This window comes from Microtus ochrogaster, chromosome 8 (assembly GCF_000317375.1).
Source record: "Microtus ochrogaster isolate Prairie Vole_2 chromosome 8, MicOch1.0, whole genome shotgun sequence".
In the NCBI taxonomy this organism is placed as follows: domain Eukaryota; kingdom Metazoa; phylum Chordata; class Mammalia; order Rodentia; family Cricetidae; genus Microtus; species Microtus ochrogaster.
This window is the reverse complement of record NC_022015.1, coordinates 86,313,814-86,327,325: the sequence shown is the minus strand read 5'-3', so window position 1 is coordinate 86,327,325 and position 13,512 is coordinate 86,313,814. Positions and strand designations below refer to the sequence as shown.

The window sequence follows — 13,512 nt, the reverse complement described above, 5'->3', positions numbered from 1 at the left end:
TCTGCACTCACTATGTACTCCAGGCTAGCTTTGTGTAATGAGCCTCCTACCTCGGTCTCCCAAGAGCTGAGATTCTAAGCATGAGCTGCCATAGCCAGCTACACAGCCTGTATCAACGCCGGTGTTGTTGGGGCCAGTGTGACTCCCAAGGGCTATCAGGAATCTCAGCATTCATTCCACAGCGCTTTGGTTCCTCTGCCACACAGGGAGAGGGAGGAGGGCGGCCACTTTTCAGTCCCTCAGCTACATCAGCATTCTGGACTTCAGAATGGCTAAGAAGAAGCTGAGGTAGACCTGTTCCTGGTGCTACCTGCTCTGTGACCACATCCCAAGGCTGCCGCATCCGGGTAGAAAAGAGCTCTATCCTGACCTGTTAAGTTTCTAGATGGGAAGCCAGGCTTCTGTGCAGGAGTCAAGGCTGCAGTCATGGCCACATGGCTTCCATGTTCTTGATTATTCTAAAAGTGCCCCTAGGTGAGTATTCAGCCGAAACGGGAAGCTGGGGCCAGACAGTCTCTCTCATCCTTGGCAGTGCTGGCCCTCACAGTTCCTATCACTAGGCGTTTTCCTGAAGCTTCCGTCTGCCAAGTTTCTGTCTGGTATGGATTTTTCAGCCTTGATGAACTAACCCACAGAATCTAAATGTAGAGGGGATATATTTACTGACCTTGTATGTTTGAAGGTCTCTGCCCGTTCCAGGGCGTAACCACCGGATCATCTCCTCTGCAGCAGCTGGACCAATTTTATGATGATGATGATGATGATGATGATGATGATGCCACTAAATAAATAAATAAATAAATACACAATAAATAACTAAATATTGACTGTTTGCCATGTACCAGACTTGGTAGGTATTTTTTACTTAATGCTCATAGTGCACCAAAGAAATAGCTCACCATGGTTACCCAGCCTCATTTTCTAGGTGAGTAAAATGAGGTCCCAAGAAGAAAAGTCACCCACTCCAGGCCTGCATCTGGGAAGTGGCCAGGCCCAAACTTTCCTAGTTCTGTTCTTGGTCTTCTGTGATATCAAATTATCCCTCCCCTGTTTGGACCTTTGAGGTTTGACCAAGTAATAGCTTGAAAAATGAGAGCTGTTGTCAGTTCTGTAGCCCAAGGGAGGCAGGCCTGCACGGTTGCCTGACTTGTGAATGCCCTAATTTCCCTGCACTTTTTTTTCTCTCATGTGTAAGATGGAGATTTTCATTCATTACTGTTAGGACTGTATGTGTCCCCCATTTTTCATGTGTTGTGAAATTAATGTCCAATACAACAATGTTGAAAGGTGGGCTCTTCTCAAGGTGATAGATCGGTCATAAGGACTCTGCCCTTGTGGATGGGTTAACACGGGCACCTCAGGAGTGGGTTAGTGATCACAAGGGTGGATGGGTTAACACTGGCACCTCAGGAGTGGGTTAGTGATCACAAGGGTGGATGGGTTAACGCGGGTACCTCAGGAGTGGGTTAGATCACAAGGGTGGATGGGTTAACGTGGGTACCTCAGTAGTGGGTTAGTGATCACATGGGTGGATGGGCTAACACGGGTACCTCAGGAGTGGGTTAGTGATCACAAGGGTGGATGGGCTAACGTGGGTACCTCAGGAGTGGGTTGGTTATCATGAGGGTGGATGGGTTAACGCGGGCACCTCAGGAGTGGGTTAGTGATCACAAGGATAGATGGGTTAACGCGGGCACCTCAGGAGTAGGTTAGTGATCACAAGGGTGGATGGGCTAACGCAGGTACCTCAGGAGTGGGTTAGATCACAAGGGTGACCTCCTGATAAAGGGTGACTCCGTCCTGTCTGGTCCCCAGAACCCTGCTCCTTCTACCTTTCTGCTCCCTGCCATGGGGTGACACAGCAAGGAGGCTTCTTGGCCTTATACTTCCCAACTTCTGGAACTTGTTCTAATTTGTTCTCTGTTGCTGTGATAAACACCATGACCCACGGCAGCTTACATTTCCAAGTAATGGGCTTCATGAGAGAAGTTAAGTCCGGAACCAAAGCAGAAGCTAGGGAGCAGCTCTGCTAACTGCTCGTCACCTCCCCCTCCCATGTGTGTGGTGTGTGATGTGTGCATGTGTGTTATGTGTGTGTGTGTGTTGTGTGTGTGTTTGTGTGTGGTATGTGTTAGGGTGTGTGTGTTAGTGTGTGTGTGGTGTGTGTGTGTTAGGGTGTGTGTGTGTGCTGTGTGTTTGTGTGTGTGCTGTGTGATGTGTGTGTTATGCCATGTCATATTTCTCATATGACCCAGGGGGTAGTGCTGCCCACTGTAGCTTGGGCCCTCTCACATCAATAGTCAAGACTGTTCCTTGTAGACATAACAGCCCGTCTTATTTGGGCAATCCTCTGCTGAGACTCCATCTTCCCAGGTGACTCCTGGCTGTGTCAGCTTGACAGTAAAGACTAACCAGGACAGGTACTCAGGGAAACAAATACTCATTGTGAAATGCCCAGCCCTACACGTTCTGTTGACAACAAACTTGTGTCATGGCTTCGTCTGTGTGGGGCCTGATTTCGGGAGAAATGCTTAAAGCTGGAGAACTGCATCCAGCTGGGCAGCACCCAGACCTTCCAGGCTCCATTCTTCTCTTCCTTAGGATGGGAATCATGACAGTGTCCGTCAGCAACTTTGCAAGGCCGGGTTTTCTGGAGTCTCACTTATTAAGTGCTCAGGTTGGCACGCAACATGTGCCCAGTGAGAATTTGCCCATAGATTTCCAGGCTTGTTTATTTCCAGCAGTTTCAAACCACAGCTCCAGTCCAAGTAACAAAAGGCAATACGCGGAAGGCCGACTTGGGCTACAGGTTGTAGGTCCTTCATCCAGACACAGCAGGAACTCAAGAACCCGGAGGCAGAGACTGTGGAGGAATGCTCCTTGCTCCCTGTGGCTTGCTCAGCCCACTTTGTAGATGGCTGAGGACCACCTATGTGTGGGGCACACCACCCACAGCGGGCTGGGCCTCCCACATCAACCATTAATGAAGAAGATGCCCTACAGGCCAATCAGATTAAGCTGCCCCCCTCTCAGGTGGACACAGCAGGTGTCCACAGCAGGTGGACAAAGCTAAGGAGGGCAGCAAAGATAACCTTAGATCGCTGCAGCCCACACGCGGGTGCACAGGATGCGCCTCTACCAGCCGAGCTGTACGCCCTCCCGTGTTATTTTGGCGTGGTTCTCAGTCACCGTATTGTTTCATCTGTGAATATTTGAGGCTGTCTCTTTGTGGGAATTTTTTGGTAAGGATTCCACAACTGTGCTGTGAATAAGAAGTCATTAATATCAGGCCCGCGTTTACATTTTTCATCATCTCACAAATTAAACACAAAGATTACGATCCTGTAAAAGCTCACAGGTTGCGACCCCTGTGACTGATGTGTTTTGAGTCTCTGTAGAGCTGTAGGTAGCCATTGGTGTCTGGGGCAGAGTCAGGCCCTGGAAACCCCCTATGGGGCAGCATTTTTAGGGCCTCAAACCTGTTGGAGGAGTCCAGGGACACCAAGGTTTCCACTTCCAAGCCCTCCAGGGGGCGCTCATGCACACCAGTGTGAAACCCGCTGATCCACATCCCCAGCCCCTTGTCCCTTCTTCCTCTGGTTGTTTCATGGAGAAGCTCAGTTTTAGAGAGGCTGACACCTGAACGACACCTGCCGGTTCATTGCCAAGCACAGATGGACAGAGTCCTATCTCCTGGTGCCAAATGGTGCCTGAGGACGAGGCAGGGTTGTTGTCATGCCCCAGAAGCTGGCACAATCCTCTGTGCCTTGTAATCAAATGTTCTGGGATCCTAGGGAAGATGCGGCGTAGCCAGACATGGATGGAAGGAGGCTATAGATGATACACTGGGCTTTCCAGTGCTGGGTTATCAGTAGGCTGAGCTTTCCTTCATGGGGACTCTGAAGTCCCTAACAAGACTGAGGACGTGGCAGAAGCTCAGCTTTGACCTTGCACCTCTGGCCGCAAGGTGAATGAGTTTGGCTAGCACTGAGCAGGACCTGTGATCAAGGCTAAGAGGGTACGGTGCAAGGCTGTGGTAGTGACTTCACAGAATGTGAACTAAGAAGTTAGAGGCGTTGGAAACGGGAATGATGGGGCTTGGGGATGGGACGAGAGAGAGTATAGGATCTTCCTTGTCTGGGAACCGTGAGGGTTCCTCTGGCGAAGGGGGTATCTGAGGAGAGAGGCCTATCTGGCTGATTGAACAGCGGATTCCACATTGTAGCATAACTGGGTGGGTGTATTCCTAACACTCTGGCTGAGAGGTAAAGCCTCAGTTGGGAAAGACCTCGTTGTCTCCCGAATCTGTGGCTAATCTGGTCCACTCTTGGACACATGGAAGCACCCACCTGTCTATCTGCTGTAGTTTCTTCTGTTGGTGTGCTGGAATCCTCAGACAAAAGCAGATATTCCTTCCTCAAGGAAGGAAGCCTTTATTCTGTGCAGAGTTCACGGCTGTCACACATCACGGTGGGGAAACCATGGAGGCAGACGCTTGAGGCACCTGATTGTATTATAGCCACAGTCAGGAAGCAGAGGGTTAGGGAAGAATGTAGCTTGCTCAGCTCCTCCACACCCATCACGTCCCATCGCACATTCCAGGATCTCAGCCGGGAAATGGTGCTCCCCGCAGAGAAGTGGGTCCTTCCACCTCAATTTGGGCAACCAAGATCACTGCCTTCAGGTATGCCCAGAGGGCAGCTGATTCTAGATTCTGTCAAGCTGACAATTAACACACACACACACACACACACACACACACACACACACCCGTCTGTCCACTCCAGTCTATCTATCCATCCATTCACCAGTGCATCCAACTATCTGACATTCACAGCCCCGTGACTTGACAGGAGCTGGGGGCATCAGCAGACAGGAAGGCCTGACCCCTACCCATGGGACAGAGACTGTGGGGTGGGGGAGGGGTGCTGGTGGCCAGAACTGCCTTGAGACATGCCGGGTGCTGGTGCGGGGCTGCGTGGCTGCTGAGACTAGTTTATGTAAGTCGTTGGTTGCATTTCCTCACCTTCTCCAGCAGCTGCCTGGACATGTGTGATGTAAAGGCCTGGCTACCTGTGTAAGGTGAAACTGTTCTACCCAGCTGAGCATCTCCTCTGGGAAAACCTGCCGGTTCCGGACTCGTCTTGTCTCTTGGACTGTTCGGGAAGCAGGAAGGAATACTAGAAGGTGCAGCCCCCCATGGCAGCCCCCATTCGGCTCATACCGGATGCTTTGGTTTCAACCACGGAGCATCCATTTCCATAAATAGGACTTAGCATGTGGAGAGCAGCTATTTTATGCTCAAGCATTCTCTGTGGTGAGAGGGTCTCCCCGCTCATGCTAATAAAATTTCCATTTACTCTGGACATCAACTGCCTTAATAAAAAAAAAATACCATCAATTATTTACCGAGATGGAACTTAGACTTGGTATAATGTGTTAGTTCAGCTAGCCGTGAAGCCTGCTCCAGGGCAATAAAAGAGGACATTTTCCAGTAACCTTCACATGACCTTGAGCAGATCAGCTTTCCAAGGAGACGCTGCAAGGAGGGTGTACCCGGAGAGAAAGAGCAGGCTTCCCCACAGAGGCTGTGATTTAGGTAAATGCCTGTCGTCCGGGGAAAGAAGAAATGGAAAATGTATGTATTGCATGTTTTAAAGTCGTAAGACCTTAATAAAATGCCTTTAGAAAGGACTGTTTATTTAATAGATAAATAAATCCGAAAGTCGGCAAGGAAAGGCGAGCCTGTGTTGAGTCCACCTGTCACGTTTTACGTGAGTCTGGAGCGCTGCAGTGTGAGGTCCGCCCAGTGACTCCGGCTTCGTCTTTAAAAGTGTTGTATTTAGGATGGAAGATCGATTTTCATGTATCTCAGACAGCCGGGGAGTCTGCTCCCTGCCAGATGCTGACTAATGTCCCCCACGGAGACAAGGGCAACAAGCGAGTTTATGAATTACGACTCATTTTGCAAGACAGTTTTTTTTAAGGAACGTTTTCTCTGATTAAAGCCATTAGAGCTCAGAGCAAATAGAACTGTGTAGTATTTTTACGTGCCTAGCATTCTGTAGCCAGAGCCAGATGAAGCTCACATTTTAATTCTTAGGCCATTAAGGAAGCCACGAGGGTTAAGCTAACTAGCTGCTCCCCACTGCCAGGCTGGGGTTCCACGGAGTTCTGTAGCAGGAGACTTATTGATTTAGTACCCTTATCGGTTTGTCTTTACTTCACTGCAGAAATACTCTCATTTCCTACAGCCTTCTGTGGCAAAAGTTATTTTTAAAAGCGGTGTGGTCGAAGAAGGTATTTGAGGCTTCCAGGATTAAAAGTAAATGAACAAAACCCCCTTGTCAACTTGCATTTATAGTCACTAAACTATTAAAAAAGATCATCTATATCCTAATTGCACAAGACACCGGGGTGGTATTAACTGATCTAACCATGAACTAAGGTCGTAGATCAGTGGTAGAGCACTTCTGGCATCTGCGAGGCTCTCAAGCCTTAGTACCAGAGAAGATCATCTAAACTACTGACGAAGGAACCTTGGCGATTAAATTTCCTTCCACCAGAAAGCACCAGGACCTCTTCCCCTTAGCCCCGCCAGGGCTTTGTGATTGCTGCTTTGCATCTTTGAAATGGTCTCTATCTTTCTAACTTCTGTGACTTAAAACTTTAGGGTCCCTTTTCTGTTCCTACCAAGGCCACTGGGAGAGGAGGTGCAGCCTCCTGGCTGGAAGTAAGGTCACTGGGGGTGTGTCTTTGAAGGAGATACTGTGATCCCCCAGTGTCTGTCTGTCTGTCTGTACTTCCTGGCCCAAAAGAGGTGAGCAGACTTCCTCCACCACGTGCTCCCACTACTGGCCCAGAGCAACAGGGCCAAGGCCCCAGAGCCAGTGCTTTGAGATGTCAGTCAAAACAAATCTTCCTTCTTTTCAGTTGATGACCTCAGGCATTCTGTCACAGCCACAGGAAGCTAACCCACGCACGGTGCTGCGGACAGGCCTTGGACAGTCTGTGTGATCCAGCGGGAACACTGGGGTGTAGATCTCTCCAGATTTCTAGGATTTTAGATCTGTCCTTGGCCACCTTCCTAGTGAAGCATTTCCCTTTCCCTACATTCATCTGTCTTCCTTCCCTTTTCTACAGCCTAGCCTGCTTCCTTGTCTTCAGCTTCTTTCCTTTCTCTCAAACCCACCAGTAAGAAACGTCCCGCTGGCCAGGCTTTTGGTGTCACGCTTGTTTGTCTCTGAGCCTGCGTTCTGTGGAGACATCACTGTACAGCGCCATGAACTAATGACACATGGTATTTCCCTTTGTAGATGGCCTTTGTCTTAGTGATAGCCAGAGAAACACTCTTGTTCCCTATGCCCGTAGACTCATAGACCAGCTCTGGTGTCTGTTATCTCCTGTGTATCAGGAAATGGTTAGTGCTCCATCGTCCGTGTGTGTGTGTGTGTGTGTGTGTGTGTGTGTGTGTGTGTGTGTGTGTGTGTGTGTGTTTAGATATCCGTATTAGTATACAGCATGAAAGAGGTCAGTTCTGGTTGAGACTATCCATGCACAGGAATTAAGCTTTTCACTGTTAGCCCCCTGGGAATACCATAGACCACTCCATCCCATTTCCCCCCTAGAGTTTTGAAGAGTGTTTCGTGAATCTCTGTGAAAATGTTACCACCCCACCCCATCTCTGAAGATCGCTTTGAAATCTGCGCAGTGCAGCTGACTTTTAATTTCTGATGGAAGAGGTCCATGGAGTTCGACTGCCTGTAGGCCTGGAAAGTGATCAGCAAGTCAAATGATTTTTTTTAATACTGTGCCATATGCAGTAGGGGAGGGGAGGAGGGGAACCGCCTCCTTGATTTCTTTTTGCCCTCTGTATATCCTTGTGTCCCCTGAGGTCCCAAGGTATGTGCATGTTCAACGCATGGCTGGACGTGTGCCGTTCTGCATGTCGGCAGGACAAAGCCATGCTCGAGAAGGGTTGAGTGATGGGATAATTAGAACCAGGCAACAGCAGGGTGGATGCATCGTCTGTGCGCGCTAGCTTGTTTGCTAATTGCCAGCACCAGATTTTCTGGGCAATTAGATGTTTGGTGTCTTCCAAGACCTTCTGTGCAAATGTGGACACATGGCCTCAGGCCTTCGAGGGAGCAGGTGGAGAAAGGGTAGCTCCTGGGTGGACGACGACTCTCCTGAGGGTACCCCAGGGGTCGCATATAAAATGGAGCCGCTGGGTCGATCGCCTGCCTGGGCCCTTAGGCGGAGACAGAGGAATCCCCTAGCTTTTATAGAACAGGGTGCCTTGAGCTTGGGGTGCACAAAGCTGGGGTGTTCTGTGGACTAGCTGAGAAGCTAAGTGTAGCATGAATTCTAATTGTCCTTAATAATAAAAACCCAGAGTCGGATATTAGGAGGTGAAAGCTGAAAGGTCAGAGAACAGAACAGTCAGCCACTCGAGAGTTCTCACCTCTGCCAATGCTCAGACTGAAAGGGGCGGTCCTGTCTCTACGAATCCTCAGACTGAATGCTGTCTCTATGAAACCTCAGACTGCCCTGAGCTCCTGTCTCCTCCTGCCTTATATTCCTCTCTCCACCCAGCCACATCACTCCTGTCTCCACCTTCCTAGTGCTGAAATTAAAGACGTGTGACTTCCAAGTGCTGGGATCATCTTTGTGTGAGCTCTGTTTCTCTCATAGTCAGGTTCAATCTCACGGAGCCCAGGGTGGCCTTGAACTCACAGAGATTCCTCTGCCTCTGTCTCTTGAGTGTTGAGATTAAAGGTGTGCCCCGCCACTGCCTGGTTTTTATGGCTAACTAGGATCTTAGCTCTGCACTCTGATCTTCAGGCCAGCTTTATTTGTTAGATCACAAACAAAATATCACTCCAGCCAAGTGTACGTCCCTCTCTTTTCAAGCACCCTGGGATTTGGGAACTAATAGGTACAGGAAATATTGTGTCCTCTGATGACTAAGACGAGTTGAGGTTTTGCTTTTAAACAAGGCCTTAAGTAGTCTAGGCTGCCCCAGGTAGCCTGGGGAGGACCTTGAACATCTGATTCTCTGGCCTCTCTACCTTCACAGCGCTGGGATGACAGGTTCCAGCCACTCTGTGGTCCTGGGGATCAAACCCAGGATACTGTGCATGCTAGGCCGGCATCTCCAAGCTGAGGTACATCACCAGCCAAGATGAGTTTTTCATAAATATTGTTGTTATGTTAGAGTATGCATAACACAGAATTTTCCACTGAAACAGTTTTAAAATGTGCAGCCAGTTGAGCAGCATGATTTATACTTACGACACGATGCCATGGTGTCAGTAATTGCAAAACTTTCCTTGCCCCGTCAAGAACTCGGACTCAGTGAGCAATAACTCCTGGCGACCTTTCATCTACTTCCTGTGCCTTTGGATTCGCCTATTCTGGACAGTTCATACAAGTAAAAATCACACACTGTTCTCCCTTTCATGTCCAGCTTATTCAGTAGTTTCCCGGTCCACTGGTGTTATAGTGTGTATAGGAATGGCCTTCCCTTTGCACGTGGTTGTGATGTTGCCAAGGCTACTCCACCGCGTTGACTGAGCCACAGTCTGCTGCTCCCCACTCCTTCGTTGTTGGGCACATGAGTTTGCTCCTAGTGCTTGGTCATTGTGAGTGCCGCTGCAATGGACATTCGCCTACCGCTCGGTATTGTGAGTACCGCTGCAATGGACATTCACGTGCTCGTCTCTCTGTGAGTCTGTTTCCAAGTAGTTACATTGCTGGATCATAGCTGACATTTCGAGGAGCCGCCAAACTGTTTTCCACAGCAGCTGCGCCATTTACACCCTCACCAGCAACACACGAGAGTTCCAATTCTGTACTTGTTTTTCTTTCCTTTTAAAAATTATGTTCCTCCTTGTGGGTGAAGTAGCATCTCATTGTAATATATATACACACACATATATATATAATATTTTTGGCAGACCAGTTGGTTTTAAACTCACAGAAACTCACCTGCCTGTGCTTTGCAGGTGCTTGGCTCAAAGGTGTGTGCTGCCACACCCCACTTTCATGATAGTTTTGGTCTGCTGGCTACTGAAGCTGGCCATCCTCTCCCACACTCACTGAGCCTCCCGGTGAAGAGAAGAGCCATGAGCTCACAGACAGGAGGTGACTTGCAGATTCGAAGCTTCCCATTTGCTTTTTCATGATCCGTTCCACTCTGCAGTCTGTTCGCGAGCCACTGAGATGACGTTGTTTGAATTCCCACCAAATAGAGAGAGAAAAAAAATATCCTGCAAGAGCCTGGGATTAACACAAAGTGATTTAGCAGATGGAGCTATTCCTCATGCTCCCCTGGAGGGGAGAGCCTTTCCCAGATAAAGCCGACCCACCCACCGCCTACACGGAATTAAGCTGTGCACTAAACTAGCAATGTATTCAGAGTAGCGCCTGGCCCCTGCTACTGGTGGGCGTGCGGCATCTGGTTATTGTTTTTCTGATTGGTTGGCAGCTTCTGGGCTTTGCTCCGTTGCTTTGGGGCCCTGCCAGCCCTGAGCAGTGGGCATGAGGACACTGTAGAGTCTTTAAGCACTGACCAGGGACAGTGTATCTTGTTGTTGGGGGCCTCTGAGACTGCTCCAGAGCAAATGTCTATACTTGAAGCGTTGTGACAGAGCCAAGACAACATGGTATTTATGCTACTTTGTCATTGTCCTTTTTTGGTTTGACTTAGTGTCCCTGGTGTCCCAGGCCAGAGAAGCTAACCTTTTGGCTGCTACACACCACCCCACAAATGTTGGACACTTTCAGTACCCCTGAAGACACAAATTCTCTGATCTCTGGATTCTTGTAGTAGAAGAAGTGGCAGGTGGTACATCAACCATCAAATGCTGCCTCTCAGAGTTGAACTCATGTCCCATATTCTGTGGCCAGTTGTTGACCCTGGGATGGGGGTGTCTCATGCACCTTTCAGAGCCTGAGGACTATAGATGCTCTTCCAGAATACATGAAAATTGGCACGTCTTCTTTGACACTGTTGCAATAATTCCTTCCCTGGGGAGACATAAACAACATCCATCTCCCCTTATAAAAGTCTACAAGTGAGAGACAGGACAGCCAAGGCTACACAGAGAAACCCTGTCTCGAAAAACCAAGCCAATATATAAATAAATAATAAATAAATAAATAAATAAATAAATAAATAAATAAAAATAAAGTCCCAGTGATGACACATGATTCCACCAAAGACCAAAGTGGGGAAATGAGTTTATTGGGTTTACTGCACATGGGTGAGAGATCACTTACAAGAACGTGGGTGACCACAAAGCAGCCACACTAGAAAAATTTTCACCCAGCATGGAGATGATGGCTTCTCCGTAGCCACACTGGAAGATCCCCCAAATCCCCAGCCTGTGTTCCCCAGCATTCCCAAGACCCCACGGTCACTGCGATAAGGGCAGAGTGGCATACACACGCTGGGAGGGAAGGCTGGGCTCTCAGGTGAGAGCCCCAATCCCTTGTTCTCTGGGGGAATATTAGTAGCGGGCAGGCCCTTTGAGGTGGGCAAACAGCTACAGTTGTGTAATGAAGATGACGGCTGCTTTGCTCAGAGGACCACGTTCTACTGCAGAGGATCCAGGTTGCCCTGTCCACTGTGGGGTCTCCATTACAGGACCACATTCTACTGCAGAGGATCCAGGTTGCCCCTGTCCACTGTGGGGTCTCCATTACAGAGCTCCTGCCCTGGAGCTGAGCTCTTCTGGGAACGGAGCAATATCTTTTATTTAACGGCGTGTGTGTGTGTGTGTGTGTGTGTGTGTGTGTGTGTTTGTGTGTGTTTGTGTGCCGACTTCCAAGAACCCCTGTGTGGAGAGCAAAGTCACGTAGGCCCCCTTTTCTGCTCCCTGGGCTGGCCCATGTCCCTTTTAAGAATCTATTTTTTGTCTTTCCTTTCAGAAACGGCTCCCACATCTGCATATCCCTCTCCGGCCCGGAGTCTCGGGGACACAGGAATCACACCTCTGTCCCCTTCCCATATCTTGGTAAGGAATAAGTGTGCATGCACTTGCGCCTGTGCTCACTGCCTTTGCTTCGTCTCTCCCGCTGCAGGCTGCTAGGCCATCCTTCATGTCCTGTTGTTGGGTGCACATGGATGTGGTGGTAGCATGTGCACTCTGTCGATCAAACCCGTTCCGTACCCTGGGCCTGGAAAGGCTTTCAGCGCTGTGGCTGACATTTCCAGAGGCACTAGCCTGGGGATAATATGAGCAGACAAAGGGGTCAGCTCTCGAGAGACCGGAGCCTAGAGGTGGCAAGGCAGCTTCTTGTAAGGAAGTACCATGGCTTTGTCCACGGAGGTTCTTTCCGTGGCTAGGGAATTGCTTCTTTCCCGATTTTCCTCGGAGAGATCTGAGCAGTCTCTGGTCTGGGGGATGGGTTTTTGCCCTCTGCAGTCCTCAAGTAGAAGGGAAGATGGGTGGTAGGGGCAGCCCACAGAAGGGCAGCTTAGCACTCGCTGTTCGGAAACACGAAGGCCAGTGAGGAGCACATGGGAGCACCATTCACCAGGGGCTGCTGACTTGCTTTGTTTGCCCCAGAGCTCTCTCACTGTAAGCGGCTCACACTCAGGAGTCTCAGTATTCTATCTGGGAGACTCCCATAGTTCTGGCCACATCCTGAGTACAGCGGAGGAAGTAGTGACCTGTGGGCCTGGTCCCATGAGATCCAGACTTTGTACCCTTTGCTCCTTGGAGGAGCACTTGGAGGCAGTGAGGAGGGAGGCCGGTGGTAGTGTCTTCATCCCCAATTTAGTTAGAGTAACCTGGTCCAAAGTTGGCCCGGGTTTATCATTTGGTGTTCTTCGGGGATTAAAATAGAAGAAAAGGGAAAGTAAGCCTATATTCCTTTAGGGGAAAAAAAAGCTGGGGTACCTGAGGTGGCCTGTTCAAGTGGCCGCCCAGATGAGGGACATCTGTGGGCATGAGCCTAGGGCCCTGAGGTCATGTGAGGTCATATGATGTCATATGATGGGTTTGTAGGATTGGACAGAGTCACCATGGAGGCCCCTGTGCAAATAAGAAAGCACTGCAGAGATAGAGCAGGCACTGGTGGGTGCTCTGAGTGGCGGCAGGACTTCTGCAGAGGGAGCTGAGGATGGCAATAGTGGGGTGATGGTGTCCACACAAGGAGCCACTCACTTGGGCTTCTGCCCATGGCAGCATTTCCATAGTTACCACAGTGCACCGCTGAGAAGGAAGGGTCTGTGGGTGGCACCCTCAGACAGTTGGCCTGCACCCCGATTTTTGGGGATCTCCATCTCTCTTTGGGTCACTCAGGTGGGAGCTGAGGCTGGTCTGCTTGAGCTGGGTTTTACCTGCAGAGAATGCCAAACGGGCAGGGTAGAGGTTTCTTCCAGAAGGGGAGGCCTGGTCCTCACCCACTAGTGCTTTGCTGTGCCCTTGCAGAACGATGCTGACCCTGACCCTGGTCCTCACCTGCTAGTGCTTTGCTGTGCCCTTGCAGAACGATGCTGAC

The 13,512-nt window shown here is 49.7% G+C and overlaps 1 protein-coding gene across 3 annotated transcripts in view; it reads left to right on the top strand.

Moving 5' to 3' along the window:
- The window catches only part of Hspa12a (heat shock protein family A (Hsp70) member 12A), a 150,278-nt gene that overhangs the window by 105,605 nt on the left and 31,161 nt on the right, over positions 1–13,512 (top strand). For all 3 annotated transcript variants that reach the window (XM_013348166.2, XM_026781715.1, XM_005352552.2), the window contains one exon: positions 11,935–12,020. In XM_013348166.2, the coding sequence (XP_013203620.1) occupies positions 11,935–12,020 (86 nt within the window). The remainder of the gene's footprint in view (positions 1–11,934; positions 12,021–13,512) is intronic.